At 43.1% G+C, this 19571-nt stretch overlaps 1 protein-coding gene across 1 annotated transcript; it reads right to left on the bottom strand.

Moving 5' to 3' along the window:
* Positions 1-679: 679 nt before the first annotated feature.
* Positions 680-19522, bottom strand: LOC126370164 (cell division cycle protein 16 homolog). The gene is made up of 13 exons (XM_050014928.1): positions 19271-19522; positions 18424-18593; positions 17477-17612; positions 15654-15816; positions 13553-13674; positions 12170-12294; positions 11384-11526; positions 9844-9980; positions 8854-8979; positions 7327-7515; positions 4859-5018; positions 3724-3840; positions 680-1898 (listed from the first exon to the last, which is right to left on the bottom strand). The coding sequence occupies exons 1-13, from the start codon at positions 19358-19360 to the stop codon at positions 1780-1782; spliced, it is 1797 nt and encodes a 598-aa protein (XP_049870885.1). The 5' UTR covers positions 19361-19522; the 3' UTR covers positions 680-1779.
* Positions 19523-19571: the final 49 nt, after the last annotated feature.

The following is a 19571-nucleotide window of genomic DNA, read 5'->3' as shown; positions in this document are numbered from 1 at the left end:
AATAACCAAAAAGTCTAATATAAGTACATACATAATTAAACTCTTTGAAAAAGTTTACGCTCTATGGCCTATAAAAGCATTGTTTACAAAGTGTAACTGTACTATAATGTCGCCAAAAAAGCATTGTTGTTGTTTTTTTTTTTTTTTTGACCTGGAAACTGGCACCTTTACTTTGTTTGGTGCCATAGATATACTATAAAAAAAAAGTATACATTTGCCGCCATTTTCCCGCGCGTTGGAAAATAAATTGGAAATTTTTTGTTTCGTTTAAAATTACGTCGTCGTAGAAAAAGTATTGTATGCAACGTTGTATAACTAGGTCAAAAAATGCTCGTGGCGTCTCTTATTGCGATGTTCGCCAAGGCTCACATCGCAACTCACGCCACTCGCATTTTTTGACCCTTCTTATACAACTGTTGCATAAAATACTATTAAAACGCTGTTTCAGCCCCGTAGGCGATTGTACTACCATTTTATCTGGGCTTTTAAAATGTATTAATCATGTGATTTTTATAGGATTTTAGTATTCATGTAATTATAAAAAAATGTTGATCATGATGCTTGTTATTGATTTTAAACTGTTATTGCTAATAAATTAACGAAGATCATATAATATAGCTTTTCCTTTCTCTCCATACAACCTCACACACACAACACGTGGCTACAATAAAAATTCGGATTGTCTCAATTACTATATTCACATAAATACAACCATGTACAATAGGAATGGGGAATATTCGCGGTCTCTCTCACGCATTGTGCGCGTCATAGTCCGCGTGAGGGTGCCGTCCCTGAAGCGGAACGGATCCGTGGGGTCGACCAATCACAGCGTGAGAGAGCGAGAGATCCATCCGCTCTCTCCCTCACTCCTGTGATTGGTCGTGCCTACGGTTCCGCTCCTGGGAGGCATCCTTACGCGATCAACCACGCGCACAATGCGGAAATAACACGAAACGCACCCTAATGGTTGAACTACATCTGGCCGTACCGCATTCGCACTTTCCTAATAACTATCCTTTTCTATCACTCGGAACCGCCATTTGCTAGAGCGAGAAAGCGCGAGCGTACTCCAGGCGGAACAAATGCGGTTCCGGGCTCCAAATGTGGTTCCGGGCTCCAAATGTGGTTCCGGGCTCCAAATGTGGTTCCGGGCTCCAAATGTGGTTCCGGGCTCCAAATGTGGTTCCGGGCTCCAAATGTGGTTCCGGGCTCCAAATGTGGTTCCGGGCTCCAAATGTGGTTCCGGGCTCCAAATGTGGTTCCGGGCTCCAAATGTGGTTCCGGGCTCCAAATGTGGTTCAACCCTAAGGCTACCCAATCCATCGGGACCGAATGGGACAGCACTCGGGCCCACGATTTCGTCATACATTTATACCTACAGTCGCTGTATCGGGCGCGATGGATCGGGTAGTGTAATATAAGAAAAACAGGGGTGCATTTAAGGCCGGGTTTCCACTGACGCGGAGATGGGCGGAGAAGAGCGGAGATGTGCGGATTTGACCAATCGCAGCGTTCGAGAGAGCGACAAACGCAAGACGCTCCGTCACTGTCTTCCTCACGGTGATGGTCGATTCCTGCACATCTCCGCTCATCTCCGCACAGCTCCGCGTCAATGGAAACGCAGCTTAAAGCCTGCGCAGACGAGAGTCCCCGATCACAACATTAATAGGGAACGCGCACGAGGCGCGTCTGGGTGCGCCTTCACCTTAAGGCACTCGCCCTCAAGTCGGGAGCCGTCTGCGCAGTCCTCGAAACAGACTTCAAGTATTACCAGCCGCGTCAGTCGAAGCTCATGCTCATGTCGGAGGTGTTGGTGTGGTCGGGGCCGGCGGCGGGGGACGCGGCGCGCGGGGGGGACAGCTGTACGCTCGGGAACGGGAACTGGGGGATCTCCTCCTCTGGAACACAATCGTGACACGTCAATAAAGTATGGGGAGAGTTGGACAGGACTAAAAAAAATTATATATAAAAATATGAAGAGGATATATGATATGATTCCGTGCTTCGGAGGGCACGTTAAGCCGTTGGTCCCGGCTATTAGCCGTAAAAACACCTCCACCAACCCGCATTGGAGCAGCGTGGTGGAGTATGCTCCATACCCCTTCCGATTGATTGAGGGGAGGCCTGTGCCCAACGGCTTAACGCGCCCTCCGAAGCACGGAATCATCTTATTTTTTTCAGACAATCGGGTGATTACGCCTGTAAAGTCCTTACAAAGGACAGTCTCCAGTAAACACCCTATATACGTCTCATTGCTGGGCGTATAGATACATCATAAACACCCTATATATATCTGTATAAAGCTCATACATAACACGTAAACAGCCTATATAATTAAAACATTTATAATTATAACATTCGTTCAAAATTCAAAAGCCAGGCTCTATTCAAAACCCCAATAAGAATTACTCGCATAATTATGTATGTGATTCAATGAACACAACTTAACATAGCATCACGCTTGTATCCCTAAGAGGGTGAGCAGAGATATATAGTACGGTCACGAGTACTAATATGTATACACTTTGCAACCATGTCACATTAACTTTTCTGAAATGTCAATTGCGACAGGGTTCTAAAGTGGGTACATGATATTGCTCACGACTGTACATTATACTTTGCCTGAGCCAACTGCCGTTAGTTTTTGATTAAAAAGGAAACACTTTTTTTTCTCTAACCTACCCACTGTTGAGCAAATGCCTTCGATATCTACCACAACACATCACTAATTTAAGAGTCACGCTCTTGTATGTAGCATTCTCCATTCTTGTCTATCAAAGGCCAATTCTTTCACATCCAAAAGGAAAACCATGTAAGCTCTTCTTGGTCTTCCCCTTCCTCTCTTTCCTTTTTATAAAATCGTCGTGTCTTATTAAGTATACAATCATGCCTCTTCTGTCCTTAAAACATTAAATTAAAAATTTAAAAATACCCCCGACCAAAAAGTGCTCAATTATTATGACAAAAGGTTAAAAATTCTAAACCCTATAAAAAGCAAAAAATAACTTATCCCACATATGCTTGCACGCAAACTGAACTTGTAACATTCCTATCACACTTAACAAACGACCTGATGACCTTGAAGACCTGAACCGATTTCCACCAAACATAGCTAAGAACACTCTCGACTGATATACCTTTCAAACAAAAAAAACCGCAATAAAATCGGATCATCCGTTTGGGAGCTACGATGCCACAGACAGACATACACATTTACACAGACACGTCAAACTTAAAACAACCCCGTCGTTTTTGCGTCGGGGGTTAAAAATTCCCTCCTATAATAAATATGATTTTAATTTTAAGTTTTGATTTTAATAATTTTTAACTTTATTTCATTATTATTATTATTATTTTTAATTTTAATATATTGGACATAATTATATCTTACAATATGGGTGCCTACCTGAAATAAATGCATTTTATTTTATTTATTTATTATTTATTAAAGAGCTATCCCATCTAAAGTTTAGATCCCAACTCAAAAAGTGGGTAAAGGGGAAGCAGTTTTATAGCATAAGTGAGTTTTTCAGTTTATAAATAGGTTTTGTTTCTTTTTTTTAATATAGATAAGTGTTTTTGTAATATTTTTTTAGTAGTTATTATTGTATGTCACAACATGACTAAATGTGCTGAGCGCTATAAGCTTTACTTCCATCGATATAAGGATACTTACCACATTTATGACAATAAATTTCATTTCATTTCAAAAATATAACTCACCAGTCAAAGCGGAGTCCAGTCGATCAACGATGGCATCGAGTAACGCCAACGACACCACATCATCAGGATCCTTGGCTAACGCTGAATGTAGGGCGTCCGCGGCTTCGGTTTCTCTACCTACAATACAAACGGCATACAATCAGAATCTATTATTACTGCCGACCTCCGTGGTCCAGTGGTTGAACGTTGGGCTGGACCCGGAGGTCCTGGGTTCGAGTCCCGGTGGGGACTGTACGGTCTCGAACCGCAAAGATTTTACCTACTTTCAGGCTGCGTGACTATTTCACTTACATAAACTGCCTATATACGTCCCACTGCTGTGCACAGGCCTCCCCTCAATCAACCGGAGGGGGTATGGAGCATACTCCACCACGCTGTTCCAGTGCGGGTTGGTGGAGGTGTTTTTACGGCTAATAGCCGGAACCAACGGCTTAACGTGCCCTCCGAAGCACGGAATCATCTTACTTTTTCGGACAATCAGGTGATTCAAGCCTGAAAAGTCCTTACCAAACAAAGGACAGTCTCACAAAGTGATTTCGACAATGTCCCCATCGGGAATCGAACCCGGACCTCCAGATCGTGAGCCTAACGCTCTAACCACTAGACCACGGAGACTATTTCACTTACTTAGTAATAATCTTTAGTGTAATAACTAATCTCAACGTAAGCGATACTCTACCTTAATTCTATCTTGTAAACTAAATAACTGAATAATTATCGTCTTATATTGCACTCGCATCTTCATTAACTTACCTTATCAACTATATTAAGAGAAGTGGGTGTTCAGACTTAAACTAAGAACGGGCTCCTACAGGGACATATCACAAAAATACTTCGTGGTCCGTAGTTTGATTAGGACATTACAGGCTGATCACCTGATTGTCCGAAAGTAAGATGATCCGTGCTTCGGAAGGCACGTTAAGCTGTGGTCCAGGTTACTATGTACTGATGTAAGTAAGTAGTCGTTACATGAGCCATGCCAGGGGCCTTTGGCGGCCCAATAGTAACCCTGACACCAGGGTTGGTGAGGTTAGTACTCTGCCTCACAACAAAATACAAATATTTCCTCTTTATAAAATTAATAAATTATGAAGATATTTTAAGAATATACAGATATTTAAATTAAAAATCTTACCTAGTAGAGCCAAACAGAGCCCCATAGCAGCGTAGGTGGATGCGCGGCCGGGGCGGAGCGCCAGGGCTCGCTCGTGCCACTGCAGCGCCTCCGCCGGCTGCCCCAGCTGCCGGCACGCGTGGCCCAGCGCGTCCAGGGTGGGCGCCCAGCGGGCACTCACCTGCACCACAAGGTTTTGATTACTATTTGGCAGAAACACCTTATACCGTTATACTACAATCTCGGTGAAACGCGGGTACTTAGTTCAACAAAGGCTATCTAACTACCCGATGAATAAAAATGTGAGCTTATATTCTTCATCACCCTAGCGTTATCCCGTTTTTCACAGGGTCCGCTTACCTAACCTAAAGATTTGACAGATCCTGTTTTAGAAGCGACTGCCTGTCCGACCTTCCAACCCGCAAAGGGAAAACCAGCTCAATACACGTTAGGTCACGTACCTCCGAGAATGTATTTCTCGGGAATGTGGGTTTCCCCACGATGTTTTCCTTCACCGCTGAGCACGTGATAATCATTTATGATCCAAACATGAATTTGGAAAACAAATTCGACAATCATTGGTTTAGGCCTGTGTGGATTGGAACCTGCGACCTCAAAGTGAGAAGCAAGCGTTCTACCACCTGTGCTGCTACGGCTTCGGGAGCGTATGTTATGGTAAAGAAATAAATGACAAAAAAAATAAAAATTAAAAAAATAATAATAATCAAAAGTAAAATTAAAATAAATTAAATGTTCAATAATAATAACATACCGTTTGGTAAAAAATAAGCTCATAACTATTTTCTGATTGAGGGTAGTCACAGATAGCACCGCATGATGAACAAAGTACCCACATTTTACGAAAGAAAAAAAAACATGAATTTTATCAAATTATAAAATACACAAAAGGACACAAAAGTAAACAAAAATATACCGTAATTAATGATTAAATGAGGATTTGATGCACAATCGGCATTATCGGCCGTCGTGGATATTCGAATCACACACCGGTACCGTCGCGCGTACAGAACTAACTGACCGATCAAAGTACCCACTACTCGCGGATATCATGACTGAAGGAAATCGTTCGTTCACTTTCTACGGAAGCCGCTCACTAGATGGCGCTGATGTAACGTTCCATACCATGTTTTAGTTGTAAGCCTTTTGGATAGATGGCGTTATCGAACATTTTTTTTAGTAAGTCATAAAAATCGTTTTCCTTTACGAATTTTAGTGACTAAGTTTGAGAAGGGAAATTCAAGTTGGTTTGACTCGTATAAAGAAAGCGGGTTATAATTCTATCGTGTGGGTTGTGAGATGGATTACCAACCTCATCAACCATGGTGTTAGGGTTACTATAGAACCGCCAAAGGCCCCTCACATGACTCATGTAACGACTACGTACTTACATCAGTAAGTAGTAACCGGGACCAACGGCTTAACATGGCTTCCGAGGCACGGATCGTCTTACTTTCGGATAATCAGGTGATCAGCGTGTAATGTCCTAACCAAACTAGGGATCCCAAAGTGATTTTTGTGACATGTCCCCACCGGGAATCGAGCCCGGGATCTCTGGATCGTGAGCCAACGCTCAACCACTGGACCACGGAAACCGTTAGCGGTATATAAAGCGAAGGTTGGTGGTAGGACTGGCAGAAGAAGACCTAGAAGGACGTATATAGACCAAATTGGAGATGTCCTTAGAAAAGGTTCAGTATGATCTACTTTGAACCGGCGTGCGTGTATGAAACGATTAATGAATGTGGAGGAAGCAAGAGAAGTGTTTCAGGATCGAAGCAAATGGAATTCCGTAGTAATAAATAAACGATTTTTGGTTTTCAACCTGAACTCTGCTTACTAAAAATATACTATATTGCCCTATTCTTTAATTTGATCAGAATAATAATGGGTGGAAGATGTAATTGTGCCTGGGTGTAATAAAAAGGGTCATCATAGGCGTGAGTTTATGTATGTATGTTTACGAATTTTAATCAAGAAAAACGCGACAATAAGTTCGACATTTTGTTTTGATAACAGCTAGTACATAAAAAGCCGGGTGCTTTCAAGAGTGAACAGGCACGTTCTGGGCGAGCTCGCTCCATCTTAGGCGTCGTCAATGCCTTCGGGCAAGTCTGGGGCCAAGAGCGAACCCATCATCATCATCATCAGCCCGTTAACGTCCCCACTGCTGGGGCACGGGCCTTCCCTATGGATGGATAGGGAGATCCGGCCTTAAACCATCACGCGGGCCCAGTGCGGATTGATGGTTATTAACGACTGCTAATGCAGCCGAGACCAATGGCTTAACGTGCCTTCCGAAGCACGGAGGAGCTCGAGATGAAAACTTTGTTTTTTTTTGTGGCCACCCATCCTATGTCCGGCCTTTGCGAAAGTTGCTTAACTTCAACAATCGCAGAGCGAGCGCGTTTACCGCTGCGCCACTCACTCCTCACCCCAAGAGCGAACCCATCAAAGGTAAAATCGCGTACCTGCCCCGCGTCCCCGGCGCCGGCGGCGGCCAGCGCCCGCAGCCACAGCGCCCGCGCGGCGCCGGGCTGGGCGGCCGCCAGCGCGGCGCAGCCCGCCTCGTGCGCCACGTGCGGCTCCTGCACCACGCCCGCCAGACGCTCCCAGCTCGACTTGTTCTCGTCGCACTCTTCCACCACTTCGCTTGTGTTCTGCACAGATAAACGGACTGATAACGCTTGGAACATTCATAAACATTTCTATTTCTCTTTTGTTTTGTAATTTTGTGATTCCTGTGTGCGCAGTAAAGTATACTGAGCGTTAGTGACACCTTCTTCTTCTATCGTGGAGATTCTGAGGTGAATTACCAACCTCATCAACCCTAGTGTCAGAGTTACTACTGAGCCGCCATAGGCCCCTGACATGACTCATGTAACGACTACGTACTTACATCAGTAAGTAGTAACCGGGACCAACGGCTTAACTTTCCGAAGCACGGATCTTTTTACTTTTTGGACAATCAGGTGATCAGCCTGTAAACTCCCAACCAAACTAGGGATCACAAAGAAGAATTTTTGTGATTTGTCCCCACCGGGATTCCAACCCGGGACCTCCTCACAACGCTCAACCACTGGACCACGGAGGCCGTTGACACCGGTCGTACGTTAGTGACACCGTTAAGAATACTATGGGGGAATGACTCAGCTCATGATTCTGAGTTAATATCAAGCATCACAAAAGTATGGAATTTAAATAATTAAATCTATGCTTCTATGCTGTTCTGGGAGCATATAAAAAACATAGAACACGTTCAGCTGCTTCTCTTCCCGGGCATGTCGTAAAAACCGACAGAGGGATTGTGTCCTCTAACATGATGGACTGATGTTATGGGCGATAGGCTGATCCCTTATCACCATAAGGTTCATCATATCCATCTTTGGACTTCGTATCAACAGTGGCTGCAAATTGTCTTTGATTACTTGTGGCTCTGCCCACCCCATTAGGGATTACGGGCGTGAGTTTATGTATGTATGTGTTAAATAATTAAATAAAAAAAACAAAGAATCTCAAATTTTGAATATTCCACTTGATATTAACTCAAGAATCATGAGCTGAACCATACCCATCAATATTCCGTACGGTGTCACTAGCACCATGTATAAAACATAGTGATTTTTTGCCTGTATAAATAAATAAATAACAGCCTCCGTGGTCTAGTGGTTAGAGCATTAGGCTCACGATCTGGAGGTCCGGGTTCGATTCCCGATGGGGACATTGTCGAAATCACTTTGTGAGACTGTCCTTTGTTTAGTAAGGACTTTTCAGGCTTGAATCACCTGATTGTCCGAAAAAGTAAGATGATTCCGTGCTGCGGAGGGCACGTTAAGCCGTTGGTCCCGGCTATTAGCCGTAAAACACCTCTACCAACCCGCATTGGAGCATCGTGGTGGAGTATGCTCCATACCCCCTCCGGTTGATTGAGGGGAGGCCTGTGCCCAGCAGTAGGACGTATATAGGCTGTTTATGTGTGTATGTGTGTATTCGCTTACCTGGTTCTGATAGAGCGAGGCGGCGCGCGCGAGGAATCTCTCGCACATGGTGACGTTGTTGAGCAGCGAGCACTCCACGCCCACGTACAGGGCCGGCACGTGGCACCCCGGCATCAGCTGGCTCGCCTGCAACGAACATAACATTCACTCATACATAATCATTAGGCGTTAAACGGCTCGGACTGCCGGAAAAAACAAACGTATGACGATGTACGGAGCGTTCACGGAGAAGCGGTATTGCACGTGTTTGTTTGAATTGTAGTGTCACATATAGCGGGTGACGCGACGCTGCATAGGTCATAGAATAAGGAATAATACTACGTATAGAACGGCAACTCTCCGCTCCCCACCAGTGTCTGAGCTAGGTTTACCTCACCCTCCTCGGACATAGTTTGGACTTAAATCGTATGGTGTCAGACGTCACACACACAGATGCGCGTGTACGATAATGCCAATGTGTAGTCTGTGTAAAACGAGGTTGTTTGTATGAAGTGTCCGGGGTGTGCATAAGTGACGCGGCAGGCGATGTGACAGGCGACGGGGCGAGAATCGCTATGGCACTGAACTGCGCGTGCCGGTTGACGCGCTGAGTGGCGCTGAACTCGACCAAAGAGTCAAGCGTTCTTCCAACTGAGCTAACACGGCTCAGTAACACCCCTTATGTAATGTCCCTTAAGTCACACCCCGGACACTTCATATATACGACCTCGTTTTACACAGACACTACACATTGACATTATCGTACACGCACATCTGTGTGTGTGACGTCTGACACCATACGATTCAGGTTTGAACTATGTTCGAGGGTGGTGAGGTAAACCTAGCTCAGCCGCTGGTGGGGAGCGGAGAGTTGCAGTTCTATACGTAGTATTATTCCTTATTCTATGGTCAAGTGCGCGTGCAGTGTATGAGTGTATTTCCGGCCAAGTAGTTAATAATGCCATACAATCAAAAAAAAAAGTCAGTCACGTCAAAAAAAAGTGAGTGTACCTTGAAGTAGGCGGCCATGGCCTGGTCGTGCTCGCTGTCGCTGGCGAAGCTGTGTCCGTACGCGAGCCACACGCAGCCCGCGCCCGGCTCCACGCTCTTGGCCTTGCTCAGGTAGCGCCGCGCGAACTCGCTTTTACCTGCAAATGCATTATAATATGAAATAAATAAATCTGAATCTTCTATCGTGAAGGTCATAAGGTCAACGACCGACCTCCGTCAACCCTAGTGTCAGCTGATTGATGTCGGGTCCACACAGGTTGTGAGAAACAGCAGTAGTTTTAGGATTCTAGAATAAGGATTACAATTTTGATATGTGATACTTCATCAATACATACATACATAAACAGCCTATATACCACTGCTGGGCACAGGCCTCCCTTCAATCAACCGGAGGGGGTATGGAGCATACTCCACCACGCTGCTCCAATGCGGGTTGGTGGAGACTTCATCAATGTTTACAACTATTTACCATATCGTCACCTTATAGTAAAAAACACATAAATGTATATGATTTTTGTCAACAAAACATCGCAACAGAAACGAGAGTTCAATCCAAGTAAAAATATTTGATTTCAATTTTTATCCAGTATGAAATTAATAAAGGACTTTTCGGGTAGTATACAGGGTGTTAGTGACATCGTAACGAATACTCAGGAGGATGATTCAGACCACGATTCTGAGTAAATATGAAGTGGAATTTTTCGTCGCAAAATTCATGTTTTTTTTTAGTTTTTTTAATTATTTTCAATTCTATGCTTTTGCGATGGAAAATTCCACTTGATATTAACTCAGAATAATCAGCTGAATCATCCCCTTCAGTATTCGTTACGATGTCACTTACACCCCGCACAAGTACATACGGTAGCCATACAAGTAGATATGGGTGTTAGATTCTGAGTTGATATCAAGTGGAATTTTCAGTCGGAATATTCATGAATTGTATTTTTTTAATTCTTTTCAGTGTCATACTTTTGCGACGGGAAATTCCACTTGATATCAACTGAGAATCATGGCCTCAATGACCCCTCAAAGTTTTCGTTACGATGTCACTAACACCCTGTATAAGCCGACATGACGTCACAGTTTAATTTAGGTATAAGTTTCTGTGTTCGTTTTCCATGTTTCTATATAGAAAATATTTCGTGTGTGCGTTGACTTCTGATGTGATGTCATTATAATGTAAATTTTATATATATGTAAAATCCGTGTCTGTGGTGTCCTAAATAATAAATGTTTCTTTCTTTCTATCGCAGTCTATAATGGTTGTACGGCCTTGGACGTCGTAGTAAGTTAATTTAGTTAGATGAGTTGAAACATAAACATTTGGGCAAGGATCACGTTAAGTTGTTTTATTCGAAAGTAAAGTTACAATTAGTTGGTTTTGGATGGATGCTAATCGTGACCGACCGCGGCGTATTTACGTCAACTCTAGAAAACGTGTGCGATGCGCAAAAGTAGGGCGCAGGCTCAGCTAGAATAACTTGTACGTACGTAAACCGTACAATGGTGGAGACGACTGTGTCAGTTGGAGTGCACGCACCTATAAGGTAGTAGTAGCAGCCGACGGCGTACCACGCCTGCCACGAGTGCGGGTAGGCGTCCACCAGCGTGTGCGCCAGCGCGAACAGCTGCGAGGCGCGGCGCAGCTCCACCAGGCACGCCACCCTCACCTCGGGGCAGCACCTGCCGGGCACATGCTCACTTATTATGCTCTACAGCTAGCTAGGGTTAGCCTAGGCTCTCGTCCGTGGAACTCTTTCCATATATGTCCAACTTTTGAAAGTGCCTTGATCTTGTATGTTGAGACGTTAGCCGTTTGATTAATTTAAATTTTAAACTAGCTTGAAGTTAACAACAAAAACAACTTACACAGGAACAGGTGTTTTTACAGAAGCCACTGCTTGTTTGACTAGTATGAATAATAAATTTTCTTAATAGTTTAATAGGATAGTTTCCTTAGTAAAAGATAAATTATTAAATTGTGATCACTAAATAAACATTCATACAATTTTTTTTGTTTACGTAAAAGTTTTGACGTTTAGTAAAAAGTAACTGATTTGACTAGCTGGAAACTGGCCTATTGTTATATTTGAATTAAAATAAGATATTCCTAGGTTAAGGTATAAACAGTGTTAGTGACATCGGTACGAATACTGAGGGGGATGATTCGGACCTTGATTCTGAGTTATTATCAAGAGGAATTTTCCACTAAATTCATGTTTATTTTTAGATTATTTTTTTTTATTTTCAATTCTATACTTTTGCTATGGAAAATTCCACTTGATATCAACTCAGAATCATGGCCTGAATGAACCGCATACGGTACCAGGGGTCGAGTCCGTCCAGCGCGCTGAGCGCGGCGCCCCAGCGGCACGCGGCCGCCAGGCGCCGCGCGCGCCCGCACGCCGCCTCCGCCGTGCGCCCGCGGCACGCCTCCAGCGACGGGCACAGCTGGGGGGGGGGGGACCATTATTGCACGGGGTAGAACAACTATAAAGTACTTAGGAATTCAATTTTTTTTTCTGTAGCCTAATTAACGTCCCACTGCTGGGCAAAGGCCTCCCCCTTCTCTTTCCAGCCCTCCCTGTTTTATTTATTTATTTTTATTGGAAGACCAACAGCTAACGATACGAAATAATAGTTCATATTAAAAACAAACAGCCATTTACAGGTCCTCACCAATAGACAACTTGACTAAAAAAAAAATGCTAAAAAGACCACCGTTGTTATATATCGTTGCCTTAAAATGAAAACCACATAAGCGCCTTTTTCAAAAACCCATTCCGTTACGGTTTTTGTTTACTTAGTTTGGTTAAGACATTACATGCTGATCACCCGATTGTCCAAAAGTAAGATGATCCGTGCTTCGGAAGGTTAAGCCGTTGGTCCCGGTTGCTACTTCCTGATGTAAGTAGTCATTACATGAGCCATGTCAGGGGCCTTTGGCGGCTCAATAATAACCCTGACACCAAGGGAGATCTTGACAAGAGCTAGGGAGTCATCCTAATACACTCAATTATTTGTATTTCTCGTGTATGTTGTTTTTATTATGTGTTTTGTTTGATTGTAAGTTGTGTGTTTTAAATTATATATTTGTTTTGTATTTGTTACTGTGGTGTCCCTTTATAATAAACGTTTCTTTCTTTCTAATCAGACTTTTTCGATTTAATTTTCTCTTTATGGAAATTAACATTTATTTGTATTCTAAAATGCGATAATTGCCGAGAGACGTTAAGAAAATTAAAAAAATAAAATAGCTTGGCAAAGAGTGGGTGTACTATACCTACAGGATGTTAGAGACATCATAATAAAAACATCCAGGGATGATACAAACCATGATTTTGAGTTGTTATCAAGTGGAATTTTCCATAACAAAAAGCTAAAACCAATACGTACTGAGTCTAGAACTGAATTACAAGAAAAACAAACAAAAAATATATAATAAAATATCATATTATCAAAAAAAAAAAAATATGCTAATGAGGTCGATCCAAGGAGACCGTCACTCATTCGACAAAGGGATTTTGCTGAAGCGTTATGATTGAGAATAATTTTAAAAAAAACCCATGAATTTTGCGACAGGAAATTCCACCTGATATCAACTTAAAATCATAGCCTAAATTATCTCTTAAAAGTTTTCGTTACGATGTCACTAACACCCTGTATAGTGTACACTTCTACGCCTGCGGAGTATAGCTGTCACAGTCACCTCGTCGGGCGGCGCGGGCGGCGCGTGCCTCTTCAGCCGCTCGCTGTAGGCGGCGCGGACCAGCGCGCCCTCGGCGCCGCCCAGCTGCGACGAGATGGGCAGCGACTCCAGCAGCTCGCTTTCTGGAGAAAAAGAAAACATTTATTTCCATAAAACCCAAACGGGTTTGGTTCAAAGGTAAAAAAAAAACAATAGTTGTTACAAAAGCTCACAATACGCTAGTTTCCAACTAGTCAAATCAGTTAGAGCGTTGAGCTCACGATCTGGAGGTCCGGGTTCGATACCCGTTGGGGGCATTGTCTAAATCACTTTCAGAGACTGTCCTTTGTTTGGTAAGGACATTGTAGGCTTGAATCACCTGATTGTCCGAAAAAGTAAGATGCTTCCGTGCTTCACAGGGAACGTTAAGCCGTTAGTCGTAAAACAACTCCACCAATTCCCGCTCCATACCCCCTTCCCGTTGGTTGAGGGGAGGCCTGTGCCCAGCAGCAACGTATACAAATACAAACATAATTTATTGCACCAAAATAAAAAGAAATAATTACAAAAGACTCTTAACTAGGTACATGGCAAATGGCGGCCTTATCGCTTAAAGCGGTTTCTTCCAGACAACCGTAAAGCGAGGAAAAATGTACTGGCTGTTATGATAGGTGAATGGTAAATGTTATCGTGAATGTACTCGTAAACAAGAGCATGTTTCCACAAAACCACGAAGTGTACACAAGAGTTCTACGGTCACAATATCGTAACAAATTGGGTCGTGTACTAGGTTCAAGATAAATTATGAAATTCTGATTACTAAATAAAGACACATCTAAAACTAACGAAAAACATTTTCTTTTTCTATTAAACTTATTTATGAATTTTAATCAAGAAAAACGTAATAATAAGTCCGACATTTTGTCACGTTTTTCTATGACGTCACAGAGTGCTTTTTCATACAAATTCCATAGTAATTTCGTGTTTTGACGTTTAGTAAAAAGTAACTGATTTGACTAGTTGGAAACTATAGTCCGGCAATCTCGTGCGCGACCCTCCTGCGGGGCGACAGACGGTGGCGGGGACGGGGTAGCTAAGATGTCAGCGGGTAGCAGGTGGTGTAGCGGGGAAGGGAAACGCGTGCATCTGCGCGTCAAGTACGGCAGTCTCGGCCGCGCAGCCGAAGCGGCAACACGTGCTTGATAATCTGTTCTACTTTGAGGGCGACGCACACGAGATTAATATCTGAGGATGAGTGAGGCGATCTCAAGACAACTTAAGGAGGTTGTACATAAATAATTAATGAGCAAAACACGGAGAAATCAAAGAGAAGTGACGAAGAATATCAAACGGAGAGTGAAAAGCGATATGGAAATTGATTTATAATAAAACAATCTATTAATATTTTAGTTTTCCTAATAATTGGTCGTCAAGCATAATAATAAAAATAAAATAAAATAGTTCTATCTTTTTATTCACTCCTACATATATTACGTCACAAGTAAGTACAACTTATTGCAAGATTTATCCTGGCACACTTCTCTACGTGTGCAGCCGTGTTCTAGAATGTCAAGATGATGACGCGCTACCCCGTCCCCGCCACCGTCTGTCGCCCCGCAGGAGGGTCGCGCACGAGATTGCCGGACTATAGCCTATTATATAAACCCTCATCGAGACTCAAACTTGTGGATAGAAATAGTTATATAATGTGCATAAATATATTTAATCATCTACCAGAACATTTAAAAAGATTAAAATTTAAAGATTTTACAATTAAGTTAAAAGACTGGCTTGTGGAGAAATGCTTTTACAGCGTCAAAGAATATTTAGATTGTAAATTTTAATGTTTAATTTAGATTTAGATTTTTTATTTTGGTGTTTTGTTATTTTAGTTTTAATATTTTATGAATATGGGTAGTTTAAGATATTTTATTAATTGTTATTTATTATATAGGCAGTAGTTAATGTAATGTAACTTGTACCGTCCGTTTTTTCATTGTGTATGCTTGAAAAAGTAGAATTTGGTGATACTTACTATTTTTATGCACTGTAATCTGCAATGTACCTAACCTGAATTCATGCAATAAACGTTTGTTATTATTATTAGGAAGTGTAGCGTTACCCTGTGCCGGCGTAAGCGCGTGCTGCTCCAGCAGCATGTCGAGCGCCTCGACGCAGGCCACGTCGGCCCGCAGCGCCGCGGCCAGCGCCGCCGCCGCCGCCTCGCGCCGCTCCAGCGCCCACAGCGCCCGCGCCTGCCACACGCCCACGCCCGCCAGCGCGCGCTGCCGAACACAACACACACCCTTCATACAAAACCTTGATCAATGTGGAGGCATGTGAAGTGTCAGGATCGTAAGCAAATACAATTCCAAAGTCTCCGCTTACCCCGGTAGGAAATAAGCGTAAGTATTATTATTACGTATGTCGTTTCATATCTCGGGCCTATGGAGTATGTAAGTCTCTAGACTTGGAAGGCGTGCGTGGGGCCGAAGCCAACACGTAGACTTCAGACAATTTAATCTAAATGTGGTGTAACATAAACAGCCTATATACGTTCCACTGCTTGGCACAGGCCTCCCCTCAATCAACCGGAGGGGGTTTGGAGCATACTCCACCACGCTGCTCCACTGTGTATGTGTGTGGTGTAACACTATGTATGCACTATGGGAGTGCACCCAAAAACAACCCCCAGTTCGTGTAGGACTATTTTAGATTATGGGAACAAAGGGAACTGAGCTATTGGGTTGGGGGTTACTGGACCGAGATACTGGGGCTATGGGGGACTATGGCGCCTGCTCATCATCATCAGGCGTACGACGCCCACTGCTGGGCATAGGCCTCCCCCAAGAATCTCCACGACGATCGGTCCTGCGCTGCCCGCATCCAGCGGCTTCCCGCGACCTTCACCAGATCGTCGGTCCACCTTGTAGCGGGCCTACCCACTGAGCGTCGTCCGACACGCGGCCGCCACTCCAGAACCCTTCCGCCCCAGCGGCCATCGGTTCTCCTCGCCATGTGTCCTGCCCACTGCCACTTCAGCTTTGCAATTCTCCGAGCTATGTCGATGACTTTAGTTCTCCTGCGGATTTCCTCATTTCTGATTCGATCAAGCAGGGAAATATCAAGCATAGCTCTCTCCATTGCCCGCTGAGCGACACCGAGCCTCCTCACGAGACCCATAGTAAGCGGCCTGCTCAACCAATGTTAATAACAAAGATGCAATGAGTAGGCGGTGACTCGCCACTCACTGGACGGGCCACCTATTTAACCGACGCGACTGGATAAATATAAAGTTCGTAAGAACTCTAGACATGGTTATTATCTTATAGAGTTTCGGCGTGTTAAGCCGTTGGTCCAAGCTGCTACTTACTGAAGTAAGTACGTAGCCATGACAGGACATTTGGGTGATTTGGTGAGGTCGGCTGCACACATGCTATTCAAAATTCTAGATTAAGTAAATTAAATTCATGTTTTTTGGGGTTATGTATACGTTTTTACAATAAAATACGAGATAATATTTTAAATTTGTCAGAAAATAAATTTAAAGCTCATGTGAAGCTTACTTTATGTAAAAAAGCTTATTATAAGATTAATGACTACCTAAATGATAAAAATGTCTGAATGTGTTCCCCTAGTTATTAAATAACTTGTAATGTATACCCATAATTGGTTTTTAAAAGATGTGTTGCTGTTGCAGTTTCTTGTCATTTCTTTTCTTCAGCCATAACACCTTGCGAAATGACGTAAATTCAAAAATGTTACATTGACCGTCAACAAGTTTATCCATGATAATTACGTTGAATAAATGATTCTGATTCATGGCATCATCAGATGCAGTTGCATCGTATGCAAAGTCGCGCATCTCATCTCGCCGCACGACCCGTATTACTCGCGCTTTTACGAGCCACACGAAGAAGAAGGTTACATAATAAAAGGTCTCACATTATGTGTCTGGTCAGCCTGGTTCCGTGGCTCCAGTAGCATAGGGTCACACTCGTCCAGCAACGCTAGCGCCGCAGCCGGCTCGCGGGCCGACACCAGCGCTCGCATCGCCACGCCCAGGCAGAGTAGGTGACGTCTGCAACAGTTACAATAACATTAGAAAGAATGCCACAGATAATGTAATATATCTGATTACAATAAATACACTGACAGGAAATAATAATACTCCATAAAACATTGGGGGAGGCGTTTGCTAATGGGCAGACAGATACCTACCTAAATGTTACCGCCGAAAAATTGTTCTTTCATAAAAAAGCGCAGTGTGGACAGGCCCCCTATAAGGTGCACCGATAACGTTCTGAAGGTCGCGGGAATACGCTGGATGCGGGCAGCAGAGGATAGGTTATTTAGGTGAGCCTTGGGGGAGACCTATGTCCAGCAGTGGATGATTTCCAGCTAATGATGATGATGGTAAAAATGTATTTTATTTTATGAAGGTGTGTAAAACTTAACATGCCTTCTGAAGCACAGATCATGTTACTTTCGGACAATCAGGTGATCAGCCTGCATTGTCCTAAGCAAACTAGAACCAAACTAAACAGGGCCACACCGAACTGCTTTACAAATTCCCTTTTAACAGCACAATGCACACACTCAATGAGGTTGCAACCAGGGTCGACTTATTTGTTTGTAGTTTGAATTTGAAAAAGGTACCTAGTATGTATTGTGTTATTTGTCATAAGTAGATATAAGTGGTGTACTATCGGATTAGGCTGGTCCTGTAACGATAGTTTTAAGTTTTGATAAATAATTAAATAAACTACATTTCCCCACTGGGATTCGACAACCAAGAGCTCCGGATCGTGAGCCCAACCACTGGTGTATGGAGGCTATACACTCTATGAATGTGTTAATGATGTGCAGTGGCTTCCTGGGTCGTGGCTGACCTGTGCAGGCCGCGCGAGGTGACGGCGTGCGCAGCGCGGTGCAGCTCCCCGCGCGCCAGCATGGTGCCGGCCAGCAGCCACACGTCGTCGCCGCTGCACGCGTCCCCGCCCATAGCGCTGCTCGCCGCCATCGCCGCGTCCGCCCAGAACAGCGCGCTTGTCCATTGACCCTGGACAAACCACATATTTTATACATTGTTAATCTCTTCTTCTATTGTGTGGGTTGTGAGGTGAATTACCAAGCTCATCAAGGTTATTACTGAGCCCCCAAAGGCCCCTGACATGGCTCATTTAATGACTACTTACATCAGTAAGTAGTAAGCGGAACCAACAGCTTAATGTGTCTTCCAAAGCATGGATCATCTAACTTTTTGTACAATCAGGTGATCAGCTTGTAATGTCCTAACCAAACTCAGGATCACAAAGTGATTTTTATAATATGTCCCCACAAGGATTCGAACCTGGGATCCGGGGGTTATTAATAAAGTGACACAATGGCTAAAATGTATTCATCAGATAATGTTTTTCTTGACATTACTTATTGTAGATTTGTCACAAATGGCATTAACCACTTGGCTGGAAAACTAGATAATGCATAATAAATAAGTTAACAAGCATTTATGTTGTGCAGCATTTTGGCAGCTTAATATATTACTTTTGTGAAGAAGATTATAGTTGTATTGAAAGCTTAATATCCTTAAATTTGACTAAGTTAAAAGTACAAAATGCTAGTTCTTTATAAGTTTGTAAGATATTTTCATATCAAAACAATAAACATAACCTATAAATTGTTCACTGTTGACATCCAAACAGGTGAAAATAATGTTTCAAAGTAATAAATAGTTACCAGTTCCGAGTACTGTTTTACCAAGGACCTCATAAATTCAATATTCAGCCCTGGTAAGCTACTTCCTTCGGTGGATTCTGCTTTAGCCATTTCTCATATAAATTTTAGACAACTTGGTACAAATAGACTAGAAATCTCTTATACTTGAAACATTCAACTGTAATTAAAAATCTCCATAACGTTACAGAGGAAAATCGACAAATTAAATAGTTTTACTTTATTTCCCCTATATCACTCTCTCTCTATTTCTCTCTATTCTACCCGCCGATATTTGAACTCGACTTTTTGAATATTTAAATTA

This window comes from Pectinophora gossypiella, chromosome 10, assembly GCF_024362695.1.
Source record: "Pectinophora gossypiella chromosome 10, ilPecGoss1.1, whole genome shotgun sequence".
Taxonomy (NCBI): domain Eukaryota; kingdom Metazoa; phylum Arthropoda; class Insecta; order Lepidoptera; family Gelechiidae; genus Pectinophora; species Pectinophora gossypiella.
The sequence above is the reverse complement of the archived record's forward strand: the minus strand, read 5'-3'. Positions and strand labels throughout refer to the sequence as shown.

What these genes read in the sequence shown, in the direction of transcription:
- LOC126370164 (XM_050014928.1), bottom strand. Translation starts at nt 19,360, where the DNA reads ATGGCTAAAGCAGAATCCACCGAAGGAAGTAGCTTACCAGGGCTGAAT. An exon ending in CCTCGCTCTATCAGAACCAG is followed by an intron (nt 7,516 to 8,853) that starts GTAAGCGAATAC and finishes TTATCTGTGCAG; the next exon opens with AACACAAGCGAAGTGGTGGA. An exon ending in ACTGGACTCCGCTTTGACTG is followed by an intron (nt 1,899 to 3,723) that starts GTGAGTTATATT and finishes ATTGTGTTCCAG; the next exon opens with AGGAGGAGATCCCCCAGTTC.